The sequence below is a fragment of the Lagopus leucura genome, unplaced genomic scaffold (genome assembly GCF_019238085.1).
Source record: "Lagopus leucura isolate 7727_CA_CO unplaced genomic scaffold, USGS_WTPT01 Super-Scaffold_73, whole genome shotgun sequence".
NCBI classification, from domain to species: Eukaryota; Metazoa; Chordata; class Aves; order Galliformes; family Phasianidae; genus Lagopus; species Lagopus leucura.
This window is the reverse complement of record NW_024962252.1, coordinates 98362120-98382023: the sequence shown is the minus strand read 5'-3', so window position 1 is coordinate 98382023 and position 19904 is coordinate 98362120. Positions and strand designations below refer to the sequence as shown.

General features: G+C 41.7%; 1 protein-coding gene across 1 annotated transcript in view; it reads left to right on the top strand.

Moving 5' to 3' along the window:
* XDH (xanthine dehydrogenase) overlaps positions 1–17551 on the top strand; it is a 39848-nt gene extending 22297 nt beyond the window's left edge. Inside the window, exons 19-37 of the mRNA XM_042888689.1 lie at positions 211–334; positions 796–915; positions 1984–2080; positions 2519–2643; positions 2981–3114; positions 4713–4800; positions 5454–5540; positions 6953–7144; positions 7614–7759; positions 8345–8426; positions 9011–9106; positions 9811–9939; positions 10894–10968; positions 11617–11669; positions 12140–12254; positions 12903–12968; positions 14295–14483; positions 15148–15315; positions 16205–17551. Coding sequence (XP_042744623.1) covers positions 211–334; positions 796–915; positions 1984–2080; positions 2519–2643; positions 2981–3114; positions 4713–4800; positions 5454–5540; positions 6953–7144; positions 7614–7759; positions 8345–8426; positions 9011–9106; positions 9811–9939; positions 10894–10968; positions 11617–11669; positions 12140–12254; positions 12903–12968; positions 14295–14483; positions 15148–15315; positions 16205–16255 — 2137 coding nt within the window. The 3' untranslated portion in view covers positions 16256–17551. The remainder of the gene's footprint in view (positions 1–210; positions 335–795; positions 916–1983; positions 2081–2518; positions 2644–2980; positions 3115–4712; positions 4801–5453; positions 5541–6952; positions 7145–7613; positions 7760–8344; positions 8427–9010; positions 9107–9810; positions 9940–10893; positions 10969–11616; positions 11670–12139; positions 12255–12902; positions 12969–14294; positions 14484–15147; positions 15316–16204) is intronic.
* Positions 17552–19904: the final 2353 nt, after the last annotated feature.

Genomic DNA, 19904 nt, shown 5'->3' with positions numbered 1-19904 from the left:
TTTTAGAGCTTCAATTTTTTTGTGATTAATACTTGATGAAAATGGTTTTAGTTGCCTCTCTGCTTTAGTCTAATGTGATATCCTATGACAAACTTCTCTTATGCATAGCCAGGCTTCTTGGAATCAAGCCTGAAGATTTATCAGTGTATCATAATCACAGAAAGAAAAATAAGAAATAATAACTCTACTTCTCCTGCTTTCTTTCTTTAGTTCTGTGGACGCATCAGAAGCCCGGACTGTCCCTGGGTTTGTGTGTTTTGTCTCTGCTAAGGATGTTCCTGGCAGTAACATCACTGGCATCGCTAATGATGAGACTGTCTTTGCTGAGGATGTGGTACGTTCTTAAAAATAGCCTTTTTCAATCATGCTGCCTAGGAGATAAGAGTACTTATATTGTCCCATGTAGTCCTCTGCCATATGCAGAGACAAATGCTGACTGCACTGGAGTCAGTAGATATCTATGTGCCAAATGCAGTAAGGCCTGCTCCAAACCCCTCTCCTTTATCTGTGATCAGTGTCTCTTGTGGAGTTATGAGTAATCATGGCTATATTCCATTCAGACAGCTACTTGGACATAAAAACCCTACTCTAGCTACTCATCTATTCCTTATGCTATTCAAAGGTGGCTTTATGTAGACCAGAAAGTGGGGAAAAGGAGGAAGGGAAAAAAAAAAAAAAAAAAAAAAAAAAAAAAAAAAAAGAGAAGAGTTGAAAAGTCCTGCAGTTACTGTGTGTGTGTGTGTGTGTATGTATGCGTATGCACTAACTGATGGTGGGTTCAAACCTGTCCTGCAGGTCACTTGTGTGGGTCACATCATCGGTGCAGTCATTGCAGACACACAGGAACATTCCAGGAGAGCAGCTAAAGCTGTGAAGATTAAATACGAGGAGCTCAAACCTATTGTCACAATTCAGGTAAGTTAGCTCAGGTTTGCTTCCTCAGTTAGCTCTCAAAGCTCTGATATCCAGTGAACTTCGCTGTTCACGCACGGTTATTTAGCCATGCGTTGCATTTGTCTCTGTGATGGGGATGCAGCAGTCTTTAAAGGGATCTTCTCAAAACTGAAGAAACATGTCAACAATTTGTGATTATTTCATGCCTTTTTTTTTTTTTTTTTTTTTTTAAACTGGAACACTTATTAACAAGGCATTCCTGTAGGAGTAAAAGCTAATTATATCTAACACAGCATTCTCATCTAGAAAGGAGAGAAAATTGGACAAAGCCATTCCCATTAAGGAGAAATTAGAAATACTGAGGAGAAGTTAAGGCTAATTAATTTTTATAAAGGTCAGTATTTTGTGCCACGTGTTCTGTATTTGGATTTGGCTCAAAAAATCTGTGCGTTGTCCAGCACAGACATGCAGTCATCTACGAGCAGAGGTTTTGATCTGTTTACATAGGTAGTTCATTTTCAAACCATGTGTTAGAACTTTTTCTGTAGCTAATATCCGCTTATTCAACCTAGAAAGAAAAGAGTGGGGCCAAAAAACTTTGTTGTTGTTGCAGTTCTATCACTGTTGTGTTTTGTTTTCATGATGGAAATGTGCACTTTTGGCAAGAGTGCATTGCAGTCATAAAATTTCCACAGGAAAGGTTGTGTTTGGGTTCAGAAGTGGACTATTTCTGCAGGAGTTCTCGCTCCGTGTGGGAATACAGTTTTCTCCTTCTGTCTTCTTTCTTTCTGTACTGCCCTTTGGGCTGTGGACTACAGTTAACACAGGTCAGAAGTCACAGCTCTGTTGGCTAGAGGTCTTGAGCTTCTGGATCCATGATATAAAACAGGTCACAAGGAACAATCCTAGGTTGCCCAGTCATGGTGTTCATTGTGAAATTGCTGTGCTGTAGTGTGGCAACAGGCAAAAAGCTTCAACAGTTAACATTCAGCAACTTGTGCGTTACCTTAAAACGTTTCTACATCAGTCGGAGGAAGCTTTGCTTTCACTCTGTCTCCATGAACGTTTCATTGTGTCATTGTTTCCCAGGAAGCTATTGAGAAACAATCCTTCATTAAACCTATAAAGAGGATTAAAAAGGGAGATGTGAAGAAAGGATTTGAAGAATCTGATCACATTTTGGAAGGTGAGAATGAACACAATCTTGTTTTAGAAATGTTTGTCTCGGTGTTATCAAGAAAGTTTGGAAGGCATCAAACTACATAGAATCATAGAATGACTTAGGTTGGAGAGGACCTCAAGGACCATCAAGTTCCAACCCTCCTGCCACAGGCAGGGTTACATCCTGAGCGATACTGGCTCAATGGTGTGGAGTGCAGGATTATTTTTTAAATGTTTTTTGCTTGTTTGGTTGATTTTTATTTTTTTTTATTTTTTTTACATCAAAATGGAAGTGTCAGTTTTAGAGCTAAGGGTGTCCAGTGCTGCACAACACTGGACACCCAGTGCTGTGCACCCATGTTTCGTGTTTAACAATTTAAAAGGGTGGTGGTTTGTAGATAGGAGATGGTGGTAAGCATCTTAATGGCACTCTATCTATGGGACACTTCTGTCAACTTTCTAGGAGAGATGTACCTTGGTGGACAGGAGCATTTCTATCTGGAAACTCACTGTACTTTGGCTGTACCCAAGGGAGAAGATGGTGAGATGGAACTCTTCGTGTCAACCCAGAACTTAATGAAGACGCAGGTAGGGTCTCTCTGACTTCAAATATAAAAGACTTTTGAATATCAGTTTTAGACTAGATGAATGCTTGTTTTGCAGTTTGTCCTAACTTGCCTTATGCTTAATAATAATAATAAATCCCACACCTATCTCTAATTTTTCAGTCTACACCCATCCAGCTGGTGTCATGAACTTGATTCTAGCTGACTGATACTTCTGTTGGTAACACACCTCTTAAACCAGGGATTACAGAGGATGCCTTCAGGACCATAAGGCTGGCTTTTGAATGACACATGAAAAAGGGAGGTGGTGTGGATGAGACAGTTCCATACATCGCTTCTGCTGTTCTGTTTTTCTTTAGGAGTTTACTGCCAGAGCTCTGGGAGTCCCATCAAACCGCATCGTGGTTCGAGTGAAAAGAATGGGTGGAGGATTTGGAGGAAAAGAGACTAGAAATACTATTCTGACCACTGTAGTGGCTGTGGCAGCCTTCAAGTAAGTTTCAGTGTAGGGATTAGGGGGTTTTTTGCTTTTAGAATTCACCTGGTCCAGACAGTCTTTTCTTGGGCAACATTTGTGCTAGAGTGCTCTGAAGACTGCACAATTCCTAACAGGGATATATAAGGGGCTCTTAGCTGGAAAAGGAATCTGCTTAAAGGGTCTGAGATTATGCAGGGATGCCAGAAAGGAGAGGATAAACCCTGTTCTGTTCTTTTAGTTCTCTCTGGAAACTCCTGAATCTCAAACTCTGCTCATCTTTTTCACTTAGAAACCCCTTCAAAACTGGACGCTATTTGTGCCTGTGTTATTTTGTATAGCGCAGATATGAGAGCCTCTTTTCTGCTTGAACCCCTGCTATGCCAATAATACAACGCTATTTCTCAGCTCTTATATGAACTCTGCTTTTCGGATTTTTTTCCTGAGGGGAGGGAAGGTCACTGAACAGAACCTCCTGCTTTTCAAATTCCTAACAGACCAGGGAATGAGCCTGGACCGTAACCATTTCTGAAACGCAGATTGTAACTGTGCTTCTGGAGTTTTGATATGGGGCCATCTTTAACTGTGCAACTTCTTGTAGTTGTCAGCATACATGGCATCCGAGATGGCTTCTGTGCACTGAATACCTTCAGAGGAGCATAGCCAGATTGAAACTCCTGTACTTAAAGCAGCTTTGTTTTTGCTGTTCTGAGCAAGCCTTCTTTTTTTTCAACAGTTGGTAATACATATCCATTTCTAAAAAATCTGTCAGTCAAACCACTGCTGTTCTGTATCTTAGAGCTTATAGAATCATATCTATGACATTCCCTTGACATTTTTACAGTGTGAGGAGAGACACAGGGAAAGCAGAATTGCTGGAGAATGAAGAGTTTCTCCCATCCTCCTTGGATAATGAGTAAACAACCATGGTTGCCAGGTCAAATTGAAGGCTACTTAGTACTTAGCATTATTACATAACTCATATGCAATTTTCCCTAGACAAGCCAAGAGATTGCCTAGAGAAATAATATAAAAAGCAATGATTTCATGGAACAATAGAATGGCCTGGGTTGAAAAGGACCACAATGCTCATCCAGTTTCAAACCTGCTATATGCAGTGTCGCCAACCAGCAGCCCAGGCTGCCCAGAGCCACATCCAGCCTGGCCTTGAATGCCTGCAGGGATGGGGCATCCACAGCCTCCTTGGGCAGCCTGTTCCAGTTCACACAACCCTCTGTGTGAGAAACTTCCTCATGATATCTAACCTAAACCTCCCCTGTCTCAGTTTAAAACCATTCCCCCTTGTCATCGTCAAGTCATTTCTTACATTTTAGTATCTCTCTCTATATGAAACTATTCTTCCTTCTTCATATAGGAGCCTCCACAAGTGTTTTCAACTGCAGGTCCCAACCCTAGAGGGTCTGTCTGTGAGTCTCTCTTTCTCACCTCAATCTAACCCTTTTTTTTTTTTTTTGAGGAAGATATGCAATCCAGGCAAGTTATCCCTAACTCATGCAACCATTGCTCTGGAAAAAAAGACACAGAAAAGATAAATATGTTTCTGTAGGAACTGTACTGTGCAGTTCAGGGTTTGCCTGATAATTATCCTTTAACAGAATTGGCCGACCTGTAAGGTGCATGTTGGATCGAGATGAGGACATGCTGATAAGTGGTGGGAGACATCCTTTCCTGGGGAGGTACAAGGTATGCACACGTATGAACTGAATGCATGGTGTTTTAGTGTTATCATCTGAAATGTCAGTGAATAGTAAGATACAGTGATAAAGTTGCTGCTCTGGTTGTTTCACTGCTGATATCCCCTGCTGCAAATGGGTCTGTTCAGCTGGGTTATGGCATTCATCCCATTAAAGATCTTTTGGATTGTACAGTTCTGCTTCCTGTAGAAGTTCTTCTGACTTGGGTGGTTCTCTTCCTGTGACTTAAATGTGAATACTTCATCTTCCTCCAACCACAATCCTGTTCCTGTTGACAATCACTTTGAACTTAGATGGCTCTCTATTTGTTTACAGCATTACACTAATAATAATTTTAACCTCCTTTCTGCTGTGCCCTTTTCAATCTAATTGCTTTCATTTTTCAAAGCAAGACAAAAGTTAAGGAGAGTATGACTGTGACAAGCAAGCAGCATTCACTTTAGAAGAGTTTTCTGGATCAAGATTAAGATGCATGCATGGAAACCTTTCTGGGAAGCATTCTCATTTACTATGTACACTTGTCCTGTGCTACAGCAGAAGACAGACAACTTTTTGTCTTCAGGAGGTTTATTCTGTTTTTGAAGGAACATAGGAAACAACATTTTGTAGAAGAAAGCATTACTGAGGTAAATCTCTTAACAGGTTGGTTTCATGAAGAATGGAAAAGTCAAGAGTTTGGAAGTGTCATACTACAGCAATGGGGGCAACTCTGCAGACCTCTCTCACGGTGTAAGTAAAATAAACTTTTTGATAGATTACTATGCAGAAGGTGTGTTTCCCTGCATAATCTTTTACTCTGACTTCAGAGCTTTTGTCTACAGCAGTGCGTTAACATCCTGCTCTCTGATGTGACTGAAAACAGTTCTTGATGTTTTCATCTTCTACAGCTTCTTTGAGTCAACCGGTCTACCCTGGCATGTGTCACATAGTTGATACTGATGTTTTAATAACTTGTCTAAGTTAAAAAGGTCAAGAATGTTTGCTTTGCATTACAGAGGGCTGTGACAGGAAACTTGCTGCACAACACAAGGTGGCTGACAGTCTCCCAGCTTTGGGAAAGCCAGTTTCTTGAAATAAAATACGCCCATGTCAATAGTTTGACTGTGGCAGGGTGCTTGAATCAACAAGTTGTTTGAGAAGTGGCTAAAGCTAATATTGGAGTTCAGAAGGGTGGGCCTGGGTTCTGAATTTGTCTTCAAGAATTTTTGTACTGTGGAACAGAAATATTTCCCTTTTTGTTACATGAGTATTCAACTCAATAGCCTAATGTAAATCATGCTCACTCTAGCTTTCCTTCTCAAGCCCGTTGAGACCTTGATATTTTTTTCTGTGAAAGTGAATCCACTTCAGTGTGAGAAGACTGCAAGTACTAGATTAATTTGATGCTAGCAATGTGCTTCATGCTGTATGAAGAGCAATGTCAGGCATGTCTTCATATAAACTATGGACCTAGCTGGGAGTGTGTATGTGTGAAATGCCTATTTGACTGTGTTTGAACTGGGAAACTGGGATGTGCTCTACTTTGAGATAAGTTTGAGATGTGCATAATATCTGCATTGTGCTCCTGTTGGAAGACAAATCTGGGAATACAAACCGTAAATGATCTGGCCATTTCCTAGTCAGGGCAATTAATGGACAAAGATCTGAAATTTTGTGGTTTATTTTGTATATTTGACCTTATTCTCATATTCCAGCTGCTGAGTCGCTTGATATCATCAAGATCTCTTTCCTACAAAGACATTACTTAGTATAATTAAAAGAAGTTATAATTAAAAGAAGCGTCCGATGCTTCCAGATGGATAATGGTGTATAAATGTAGTTTGGCCCAGGCAGAGCCTAGAGCCAAAGAATAACTCGGAAGCTCAATCTTTTCCAGGGTCTTAAGTATCAATAGAAAAGTGTGCTTTTTTTATTCTCCTTTCCTTAAGGATATTGCTCTGATGCTCCATTGCTAATGGGAAGGCATACTGGTTACACCTCAGTGCTCATCTGTGTTGACTGCAGACATGTGGGATGGAAAAGAAAGTGTCTGCTGTTGTAAATTATCTTCAGATCTTTCCAGGCTAGCTTTGGTGGTTAGTTAGAAGTCTGACATATAGTTCATGTACAATGTGCACACCTCCATCATTTCTCTTCACTAGGTTATGGATAGAGCCCTGTTACATTTGGATAACTCCTACAACATCCCCAATGTCAGCAGCATTGGCTTTATATGCAAGACCAACTTGTCTTCCAACACAGCCTTCCGAGGCTTTGGAGGTCCCCAGGGAATGATGATTGCTGAATGCTGGATGAGTGACCTTGCTCGGAAGTGTAACCTACCACCTGAGGAGGTACAGATCCACTGACACATTTCAGTGCACTGACTTTGAACAAGGTCTGAAAATTGAATACAATTGCAGAAAGTTCTAGAGCATAAGAACTTTTGCTCATTTTTGCTAAACCCTCTGCAAAACCTCTGATTTTCTCTATGATAATTCCATTAAAGCATGGATAATCTTCTGCTTCCTTAAATTCCCTCAGTAGTTTCAGTTTTTAAATACCTGTTTTAAGACTAGGTATTCAGAAAAAGTCCACTAGCTGCCTTAATCTAATTAAACATATACTAAAGGATCTCTCTTGAATACTTCCAGCTTTAATGTCTTAGGACCCTTTTTTCTATAAACGGATTTTTATCTGTTAATTTTATTGCTCCCTAGGGGGAGTAAAGACTAGGAATCAATGTGCTTTTCATGTCCTCCTTAAAAGGACCTAGTCTGAAACATTAAATTTGGCATATCCTTTCTATGTCTCTTTGGGAAGGTAAGGAAGATCAACTTGTATCATGAAGGAGACCTGACTCATTTTAACCAAAAACTGGAGGGATTTACTCTACGGCGATGCTGGGATGAGTGTTTGTCAAGCTCTAACTATCATGCCAGGAAGAAACTAATTGAAGAATTCAACAAGTAGGTGTTCCCAAGCTGCAGAATTACTGGTTGTACCTTCAAACTTCTGGAGTTCTCTTAGCAACTTGAGTGATGCTAAGTTGGTCCATGTACTTGCAGAATGACTTCTAAAAATTTCTTTTCTCAGAATTCCTTCAGGCCCGCTATGTAACAAAGGCTCTCACAGTGACCTGATATCTTAGATAAGGCAGGAATCAGGCCTAGCATGATGTTATTTTGTAAGGGAAATACAGCAGGGGAGAGGGGTCTGCAGAGTCTAGACTTCGCTTGAGTTTTCTTATGACTATCACGAAAGCTTGTATAGACTTCTCATTGCTGTATCACCTTTCTTAGTTGGCTTATGTTTACAGCTGAGTAGCTAATAGCCATGCAATTGCTTCTTTAATGCCTAGGAGGCCATCTTCAATTCAAATTTCTTCTTGTAGGGACCTGTAAACAAAACCTTTCTTTCTTCAAAATTGCCAATTAACTCTGTCTATATTTCATTCACGTATTTCATTTCTACTTTGACGCCCAACCTGTCAGTGGGAAGCATGGCACTGAGATGCAGTGAAAAAATCATTCATGAATGTTTTTTCCTTGCAGACAGAATCGCTGGAAGAAAAGAGGGATGTGTATTATTCCTACCAAATTTGGCATCAGCTTCACTGTCCCGTTTCTGAACCAGGTCTGTAGAAGTCATTGGTTTAGCTCCTATAAAGGAGCTAAGTTTATTCTGCCTCTCTCAGACACTTTCTTCTCTTTGTACTAAACCAGATCTTTTTGGAGAAGTTAAATTAGGTAGAAAAAGCAAAACATTTGTGAACCAAAATGAACGTAACAGCAGTTACCCATTTATACTGTCCAAAAAAACCCAGTGCAATGCAGCTAAATGTTCATTGTTTGTAATATGTTTATTTCCTTGTCTATCCCGACTTCCTCAATAATGGAAATACTGTGACACTGAAAAATGGTCATTTTTATTCCTGTGTTTAATCTGACTTGGTGGACCATCAGCAGTGTTCAAAAGTTCAAATGAACAGAGGCAGGTTTGGGCTACTTCACCTGCCTTCCCAACGGGAAGGCTGAGATGTGCAAAGTCATTGGAACTTTTACTGAGCTGGAGACACTAAACAAAAGTCACTTCAGATATAAACAAGCGCCTTTAGTTGCACCAAAGAACATTCATTCTCTGTGATTTGTAGCTGAAATCTGCTAGGCACTTCACTACTTCTTTTATGACAAAACTTGGATTAATATTCGCTTCTGTAGGCTGGAGCTCTGGTCCATGTATATACAGATGGCTCTGTGTTACTCACACATGGTGGGACTGAGATGGGTCAAGGACTTCACACCAAAATGATCCAGGTAATACTTTGGACTTAACCAAATGAGACACCTGCTATGGCACATTACACTCCTTCTATAGTACTGCCTCAGTCAAGTTGACACCTCCTCTCTGTGCACGTTTAGGGTAACAAATCATAATTCCTGTTAAACGTTTCAACTGCAGTACTACATTTCTAGAGTATTACTACATTTTAGCAGGAGATTTAGAATTCTCATAATCTTAACCCATCTACTGTAGATAATGCAGGTTATAGCTGCAGTCTAGCCTCTATAGCAGTTAATTGTCATATGATAAAAATAGCTTGTTCATATCTTTCTGTATATTTGTTGTATTGCAAACATGTATCTGCATATTTGCATGCCATAATAATTTTTAAAATAATTTAATTTAAGAAGAGCAATGCTGCTTCAGCAGGGAAATGAGGAGGGAATCTGATACGTCTCTTAATCCTCTGATACTTTTGTAAGTAAGATCAATGCAGTGAATGCCTACCATTTTGGCCAGTGTCCATGTGTGTACTTGCACAACGCCTGTGAAGGGCGAACTTAACAATGTTCTGGTAGATTCTTAAGCACAAAATCAACCAAGTTCCCAAGAAAGGAGAAATTTTGGACTGGGAGAGTGTGGAGGTTTAAGTGTGGACCCTGGCAGTGTAGGCAGTGAGTGGTCATGCTCCTGTATAAGAAGAACCACTTACCACCTGTTTTCCTTTGCTCCACAGGTTGCTAGCAGGTCACTTGGAATCCCTACCTCCAAAATTTACATCAGTGAGACGAGCACAAACACTGTCCCTAATACCTCCCCAACAGCTGCATCTGTCAGTGCTGACATCAACGGGATGGCTGTCCATGTACTGATCCCATGTTATTTAAGCTATTGGGTCGTAAGCTGGGAAACAAGAAGATGAAAAATTGATGTGTATTTACCTATTGCTTAAGAAAAATATAACTTTCAAATGGGACTTGTAGGCAAGGGATACCTCACAACTTCTGCTATAGCTATTGGGGGGGATGTCAGATAATGAATGACCATCTTTATTTTCCAGTTACTTTTTTACTTTCAATTCCAGTCCTTTTGTAGTCATGGAATTGAGCATTAGTGATTGCTCAAAATGAACACAACAAAGCAGCCATGTAAATGCCCAACTTTTTAGTAATTAATGAGACCTTGTTTGTAGCAGTGTATCGTGCTGCAAGTATTACTTGCCGGTGGTTTGTGGCCTGTGCTGTGGAACCGTAGAGAGAGAAGATGTATAAATTTAGAGCAAATATCCTTCTGTAACAGTGGCATAATCATGATAATCTCTGACATGGGATTATTATCATTATCAGTGCATCCATTTGCAGGACATGATGCTTTTCCAGTGAAAAGAGAAAAGATAACATTGAAAGCTGAAAGTCTCAGCGTCAAACTGGTTATAGCCTCTGTACATCTTAAGGTTGGATGTTTGTTTCCAGTGTTACGAGATCATCTTGCAATATATTCTAAGGTGATACACTACGACTTGGTAAAGATACTGTATGAACACATGGATTTAAGATGTTTTGTATATTGATCTGGAAAGGTCTGTGCTGTATTTGGTATTCTCTTCTATCACCACAACCTGTTTTAAATTTCTTTTCAGTCAACATTTCTTTTACATAGCAAGCCATTTTCTAGTGAACTTTGTTCCTTTTTATGATATGCCAAAGTCCTAAAAACAATATTGATCTAAACAGAAGATTCTTTGAGTGTTGAAGTGCTCTTAATGCTACCGACTGACATTTCAAACCTTATAATATTGCTTTTCTCTAATTGTTTTTAGAATGCATGCCAGACCATCTTAAAAAGACTTGAGCCAATCAAGCAGTCTAATCCCAAAGGGTCCTGGGAAAGCTGGGTAAGCTGTCTGTATCTGTCACCAGGCAAATGGGCATTCTCAGAGATTGCTTTTGTTGTCAGTCCCTGAATGCAGATATACCCTCCTGTATCTCACTAGCAGAGATCTGAGGAAAGAGAGCAAGGGAAGTAGTCAAAGCTTGCAAGGGTTCATCCCCAAAGCATCAGCTGTGACTGATCCTGGGGTCTCCTTGTGACAAACCTTACCAAATCATGGGTTCACAGATTGGCTTGCATTGGAAGGGACCTTAAATATTATCTAGTTCTGACCCCCTGTGCTCTGGGTGGGGCTGCAAATCACTAGATCAGGCTGCTCGGGAACCCATCAAGTCCTGAGTGTTTTCCTATGTCTCTGTAGTCAAGCTCCAGTCCTGGGTAGGAAGAAATCTTGTATCTAGTGAAGGGATTCTGTGATGAACTAAACACAAGTAAGACTTAAAGCTCTGCCACTCTGTTTGGCAGCTGCTGATCAGGTGATGTGGGGAATCAGCTGCAAAAGACGTTTCACTTGGCACTGCTGGCACTGAGTGTCAGCTGTCCATCACCAGACACCTTCTGTTCAAGTCCTCCTCCAAATGTGTTTGTGGTAGCTATGTTTCAGGCATTGGTTGGACCGTAACTGTTTTCAAATTCTTATTCACTTTGCCAGATTAAAACTGCCTATGAGAACTGCATTAGTCTGTCAGCCACAGGATTTTATAGGTGAGTGAATATTCATGCTGCAAAGGCAGTTCTTATTCAACTGCATAGACTGCATCCAGGGAGATTCTGGGGGGATTTGCAGCCCTAATCCCTCTGATACTGCTCTAATTCAGGACTGTATGCCCTTTCCTACCTAGAAACATGGCAATGACCTCCAAGAAATGTTTAACTGCACTCAAAAGTAAAGGATTTGCTACTGGATTTGTGACAATACGTCTATAAAAGTCACCATAAGCCCTGAGATTCATCAGAAAGTGAAGATGGCTGAAATCATTTCAGTTGGGTTTGGGAATATAGGGCAGCTTTGTCAGACTTCTATTTATAGGGTTTTTTTAATGCTTTTTCATTTCTGCATGGGATTGATGGAGGGGATAAAACCTGAGCAAATTAAGTTTTTTGCTAAACTGCACTGTGGTTGTATTCCTCTTGACTGTGAATTAAATCTGATTTTGTTTTTTCTCTGCATCAAGAATTCCTGACGTTGGCTACAACTTTGAAACGAATGAAGGGAAACCATTCCACTACTTCAGTTACGGTGTTGCTTGCTCCGAGGTTGAGATAGATTGCCTGACAGGAGACCACAAGGTGAGGGGGTCAACAGAGAAACAGCCCTCCATGTTTGGGTAAAGGAAACATTCACAGGGAGTTAAAGCAAATACTGGGTGTCAGCCTCTTCCTAGTGCTGTCATTGGTCCGGTGTGACCTTCAGTGAATTTCTTAACTTCTGTGTTCCACAGTGCAACTGTCTGGAAAGAATAATAAAATGATTATTATCTGCCCCGCAGGGATATTATGGGGCTGGATGATTGCAGAAGTTATGGGATTTGCTTGTGTAAGAGATAGCAGCTCTGTGTTAGCACAAAGGAACACCGAGGTATCAGCATTGAGTTAATTATTAAAAATAGCCCTGGGATCTTTTAGAAAGGAAGAAGAAAAGACAACTCAGAATCTGACCTTCCAATTGATGGCTGTGCTCAGGTACAGAGCACTGACCCTGGCAGCTTTGAACTAACACAGATCAGGTCCAATCGATCTCCAGGGGAAACTGCACTGCTTTACTTTGCTTTAGGGATGAACCGGTTTAAAAGGTGTCGGGAAGAACTGAACTTGACACAGATTGCTGAACACTGGCCAAGGTTGGGTGCTGGTGGATGCATTCCTCTTGCTCAAATGAAACCACAGCATACCATTTTCAACATCTGTGCTGATTTATTCCTTGTTTCTGTCTCTTAGAACGTCCGCACAGACATTGTTATGGATGTTGGCACCAGTCTGAACCCAGCCATAGACATAGGGCAGGTAAGTGAAATAGTCTCACTAATTTCACCATGTTCAAGATCACGTTGCTCTCAAGCTTTTCTAGATAGATCATTAACCTGCTCTAGCTTGTGCCTTTGCAAATTTAAATTGAGTATCAGGTGAGGCATTTTAGGCTGGCTATGAAAACCAGTTTGATTCACTACTAACTATGCAGTAGGCACAGGATTATGAATCCAGAGAATATGGAATATGGAGTAGTGGAATAACCTCACTCCAAGGCCAGTTTCTGCTATGTGGAATACATCTACTAAATCCTGCAGTTGATTTCTACACTCCTGTCTACCTGCCAACATCAAGCCCTGTTTAATTTAGTGAAAACTATTCTGTGTTGAGAACTGGGGCAGTGGATTCTATCCACCAGGTACTGCTGCATACCTCAGTAAGAAGATTCCCTGGCAGGGACTGACTGACTTATCAGTCAGCAAAAGAAGGTAATAAACACAAGGTTATCTGATACACTGACATGTATCATCAGGTATTTGCACATGATTGCCTAGTCAAAACAACCCAACTGCTTTGCTAACTGTAGGTGTCAGTACAGTGCAACCCTAGTGGTGCAGCTGCAGGGTCTATTTCCATAGCAAGAGTTTGCTACAGATGAAATGAAATTTTGAAAGCAACAAGTTTTCAGAAAGAGGTGTTCTCTTTGAAGTGGCCAAGGGGAAAGGGAGCCTTTGTATTCTCAGCCTGTCAGGCTGGGGCTGGAAAGAAAGAGACGGGTTATATGGAGACTGTCAAAGAGATGGCAATTTCCTGCGTCCCTCCGTGGATTGCTGCAGAGGATCTGGGGGAAAAAGAGAGAAAGGAGGCTGTATAGCTGCAGGACCACAGGCACATGGTGCTGGGTTAAAGATTGTGTTTTTTTTTCTCCTTCCTTCTAAGATTTACAGTGGAAAAATCATATAAAGAAGACTCTAATGGTTGGATGGGTATGGGAGTGTTTTTGCTCTTTGTGTTGCTGACCTGAGAATAAGCAGTACTTGAGAAAGCATTCGTGCTGAAATATGGAAATATTTACATATAGAAACACAAAATGTAAAATAGCTTGTTTTCAGATATATTTTTCTCATGCCCTTCAAATGATCAGCAAATACTACTCATGCAGTGCTAATCTGCCTGTGAAGGAATCAATATATATTTATGTACCAAGCTGTAATCTGCAAAAGCGTTTAGAGATGAAAAGTTGAGATTTAGACAGGAATGGAGGACTGAAAACTCTGGTTGAAATTGTCACTGTTTGCTCTAGTGTGAGGCAGAACAGCAGCAATGAATCAAGAACACAACCTTGTTTGGATGTTTTTGCAGATAGAAGGAGCCTTTGTCCAAGGCATTGGGCTCTTCACTATGGAGGAATTGCGCTACTCACCTGAAGGGAACTTGTACACTCGAGGGCCTGGGATGTACAAAATCCCAGCGTTTGGAGACATCCCAACAGAATTCTACGTGTCTCTTCTCCGTGACTGCCCCAACAGCAAGGCAATTTATTCATCCAAGGTACGTCTGCATGACCTGTAGGCCTCTTACTTCTCCAGGCTTGTATGAATGCATGATAAAGTGACGATGCACGTGTCAGAACCGTTGGTTTTGTTGTTGTTGTACTGTAGAATTGTGGCATGGTTTGAGTTGGAAGGCATCCTAAAGTCCATCCAGTCCAACCCTTCTGTAATCCCTGAGAGAGGCATTCCTGCTGGTTTGCAAGGACCTCCAGAGATAGGACATGGTTGCTCTGCCCATTCCGCTCATCTCTGCCTCACCTGAATGCCTTTGCTGCAGTTTTTGTGCTATCCAAAGGGATGTGAAAATGGGTTAGTCTTTTTTCCCATTATAGCAGTTATCCTGTGTTAGAAGTTTTATATTTTCATACTGTCTCTTTTTACAGTGGAATGGAAGTTGTTCACACTTGGTGAACTGGAAGCAGTTTTAGCTTGCTATTTCCTATCTCTTGATAGACTGAGTTTCACACCTGGAAGGGGAAGTACTGCTTTGTTGCAGCCTTTCCTTGTTGATCACATCTAGGAGATTAAGACGTTACAAAGCAGGAATGAGAACAGTGATTGTCATCTAGGACCTGCTCATCCTTCTCTCAGCCTGGAAACTGGTGTTTCCAGGACCAGGACTGCTCTGAGCTGCAGTCTCATTTCGCTTGTCTTCTGTCTAGGCTGTGGGAGAGCCGCCTCTGTTCCTGTCTGCTTCAGTGTTTTATGCCATTAAAGATGCTATCTACTCAGCAAGGGAAGACTCTGGTGTGACGGAACCATTCAGGCTGGACAGCCCTGCCACCCCAGAGAGGATCCGCAATGCCTGTGTGGACACCTTCACGAAAATGGTAACTATGCTTTCATAGCCCTGACCAGTCTACCCCACGCTGTGTGCTAGATCCCAGAGCTGCGATTAGGGCAGGATGGGGAATTGTACTTAAGCAGCAGGTTTTTATTTCATGGGCCTTATCCTTCACTTAATGTACCATCAGATGAGAGACAAATGTACAGACTGGCGTTGCTAGCGCTAGGACGGGCAGTGTCTCTGAAACAGCGTTTCATCCCTCCATCCTTCAAATGCAGTTTGTAGAACGAAGGCTCTGCTTGATCTGTTGCTCCTGACTGTTATCTCTTAGGGATTCTACAGTGCAGGCCCACTCTGATTTATTAGCCTCCTTTGGATAGGAAGAGAAAGTGTTACTGGAAATGCTCACTTGTGCAGAATGTTATGATCTCAGGTTTCTCATTATAAGGTCTGGGCTTGCTCTGAAGGAGTGCAGGATTTAACACTGCTGCCATCTCTTCGTGGATGCTCCTTCTCTGTCGCAGTGCTGTGACAGGGCCATGCAGAGTGGATCCCTGCACAGAGTTCTGCTGTGACTTGTGAAACTTTGCTGTCTGTTCACATGGGCATCCACAAGGGCCTTGTCAGCTTGAACCCTACTATTGTTAACAGCAAAAGTCGTCCTCACCAAACACCTGCATCACTGTCTGATGGGGAGGAGGCCACCAAAGTGAATTTGAGAGTCTGCACGAAGCACTGACAGCCTGGCCTTCAGCTGAAGCCAGGCACAAAGTCTAATGCAATGCCATGAGGCAGATGTCTCTGTTTCTATATGAGCTCAGATCTTCAGTGATGCAAAATCACCTGCCTCAAAGGGAACCTCTGAACCCAGATCAGAACCCCCTCCTTTGTTCTTGTTGCTGCTTACAGTAATTTTTTTCTCCTCTTTACAGTGCCCTTCTGCTGAGCCAGGGACCTTTAAGCCATGGTCTGTGCGTGTGTAAAAGGAAAGTTGGAGGAGCAAACTTTCCTTGTGAAACCAGTCTTATGATGGAGAGACCACAAAGCAGTGGGGGGAAAAAAAAATAATTCCATGTTCACGTGGCTCATCTACTGTGATTCATAGAATTTTCACATTTAATTGTTCAACTGCTGTTTCCTCTTAGAGAGGAGGTTGCTGCCAGATTATAGCTGTGATGCAGATTTGAATGAAGAATAAAGTGGAAGGTGATGTTATCCAAGTGTACTTGAAAACTACACTACATTTCATTTAGAATTGTTGCACAGATGGGAGACACTCTTACTGCCAGGTGGTATGAAGTAGCATGGTTATTGTTTTGGGGTTGTTTGTTTTAAATTGTGGGAAGAGAATTATCACCTTGTCACTCTCTGCTGTTATGCCAAGAAGGACTTAAAGGCACTGAACCCAGACAAACAGTGCTCTCATGGAGATGGGAAAAGGCATGAGGGGCACTGAAAGCTGGACCCTACAGCACAACAGCTAGATATACACCAGAGGAAAATAAGGAAGAACACTGATGTTAGCTTACTGTGATGAAGGTCGTGTGTATATTATGGCAGTGGTTCAGAGGGAGACCTTAAAATGTGACCAATTGCTGATTTATCCAAGGTTACATGAGGATTGTTTTGTCTATGACAAAGCTTTAATGAAATCTTAGTTCATGTGCTACTTGTCTTCTCAGTCTAAAGATAAGAGCTCAAGATGCCAAGACTTCTAGCAAGATGTTGATTCATTTGGCATGTTCAGCCTATTTCCTCAACATCTCTTCCTCATCTCTTAAACAGCAGAGGACATCAGAGAAAGGACCTTGGAGTCATAACATGGTACTGATTGTTGTTCCCACAGGAATGTGTACCAGCCAGGATGAGGGTCTGGACAAAGCTGGGGGATGAGTTGGCTCTGGTCATTCTCTAGGGTCAGTCTCTTACTTTCACGCCACGGCCTTGCCACCTTTTCAAGACAACCCTTAGTTTTGCTGAATGCAAAGAAATGTTGTATGTTTTGCAAAAAGGATTGCTTGTCCAAAGGAAGGTGTTGATTATGTGATGATCTTATGATGTGTTTTGGGATGAATGTGTTTTTTGGTATTGGATTTAATGGTGGGTGTTCCTCTGCACAGGTTTTGTCAGATTTAACATGGCAGCGCGTTTTCTCTAGATGATGCCATGTACTGTACCTCCTCATCATGTGCAAACTTTCTCTGGACCACAGCTCTATGAAAATGTCCTTTTCCTGTGTTAGCACTCCTGGGGCCATCAATAAATACATTGCAAAAGAACGCAACTCCATTGTCTTAAATAAGAATTTGCTTACATATTACTTAAAATTGGCCTGTCTTAGGACTTAGTTTGAAATACTCTCTGAAGCACTCCAGGACATACAGTTTGGAAATGTGTAGGTGTAATTCTCGGTTCTAATTGCCAGTTTTCACAGGGTTGTTAAGGCCTATCCACGCTCTCATGGCTTGGCAAACAGAGGCTGGACTCTAAAGCCATGCTGCTGCTTTAGAACAAAACATGACATGGAATTAGAAGAAGTGTCGTAGTGTAGGTTGTAGTCTGACAGCCACTTAAGAAGATTTTATTTTAATCTGCAGAATCTGAGAGGCATCTTACAACTTACAAACGTGTAGAAAAAGCTTTACTTCTTCCTTTGACTTTGAAATTCACAATAGTCAGGAACTCTTTCACACAGTATCTGTCAATTACTTTCAATGTCTCCCTGACATAAGATCTGTCGCCGATTTTCAAAATGCTTGGGCTTGCATAGGAACAGTAGCATGCTTCTTTTTTTGTTTGACATGTAGATGCACCTGGATAAGCCTGCATCCAGGTAGTAGTGATAACCAGCAGCCATGTGCTCACAGTGCCATCCCTTATGCAGAACAAGGTTGCCTTGCATTGGCATCATGCTCCTTCTTGGCTTTGTTTCAAATTTAAACTGATTTTATGAAGTTTTGTTTGATTTTGAAAAGAACTTGGTAGTCTCAACAAACCTTTCCCTGCAAGAGCAGTGATATCTACTTTCAAATGAATATTTTAAACCTTGCTGCATTCATCTTTTCAGCATTAACCTGTGAGATTAGAAATAAATTTGTGCTCATAGACTTAGCTGTTTGTCTTTGTACTTGGAATTTAGAATCCAAGTTTGTGGTAGCTGCTCTTTATTTGCTGTTTCTTCTCCTGTCAAGTGACCTGACATGTTTCAATATACATTCTGAGGCCTGAATAAGATGTGACATTTTTATGTATGCAAAGTACTCCATGTTTGATCATTTGAGTGCACCCCCAGCAAGTTTGCAGATGACACCATGTTGGGAGGAAATGTTGATCTGCCTGAGAGTAAGAAGGCCCTACAGAGGGATCTGGAAGCCTGGATCAAAGGCGGGGTGAGGCCAATGGGATGAACTTCAACCAAGCACTGGTCCCAGGTGAATAAAAGATAAAGGCTTTAAGTTGGGCTGGGGGGAAGGTTCAGGTTGGCTGCTAGGAACAATTCCTTCTCCCAGAGAGCAGTGAGGCAGTGGCACAGCTGCCCAGGGAGTGGTGGGGTCACCTGGAGGTGTCCCAGAGCCATGGAGATGTGGCACTGAGGTACATGAATGGTGAGGGTGGGCTGGGGTCGGGCTGGATGATCATGGCCCCTTCGTACAGTGCTCACCACCCCTATATAATATGCCCCCATATGGTGCTCTCTACCCACCCTATACAACAACCCTAGTATAGTGCTTGCTGCTCCCGATATAATGCCCCTGTATAGTTCTTGTTTCTCTATATGACATCCCCATGTATAGTGCTCACCTTGCATTCTATATGATGTCCCCCCATAGAGTGTTCCATTCCCTATGTAATGCCCCAACATAGTGCTTGTTCCACCTCCCAGATAATGTCCTCTAGTACACTGCTTGCCCTCTCATCGCACATAATGCTTCCCTGTATGTATTGCCACCCCCAGTACACAATGCCACCTCATATATTGCTTGTCTCCACCATATAACCTTTCACAGTTTACTGCTTACCTTCCCAACACCCTTGCTTACACACTCCAATATGATGCCCCCCGTATGCTCCTCACCCTATCTACATAACATCCACCCACCCACGCAGTGCTCTGCCCTCTCCAACATAACACCACCTCACGCAGCTCCCCATAACCTTTGAGCTAGATGATGCAACCTTTGACCTTTTGTCCATTGGCTGTGACTCCATGACTTTTTGACTATGACCCCATGGCATTCAATGTTTTGACCTTGATCTGGGTTTGACCTCGACCCTCGTGACCTTCCTCCTCTGCTGTGAAAGCAGTGTGAGCCATTTCAAAGCGGATGAAAGGAGAAGTGGTAGGATATGCTGCTTTTCTCTCAACGTGCCTCAGAGATGTTAAACAGGAGCTCCTTTGCTCATTTACCCCAGAGCCCACTTTCCCAGATTTATGGTGACACAGATATTTCCAAAAAATGAAATCATCCAACATCTGCATTCTAAAATTTGATCATCTCTGAAATTTAAGTCCTTCCTAAGTGGGAAAAATCGGGGTTTAAGTTAAAGCACTGAAGAATGCATGGAAAGACTCCAAACTCAGGTTTAGAGAATCTCTCTCCATGTCCAAGGAAATGTAAAATGCTAACAAAT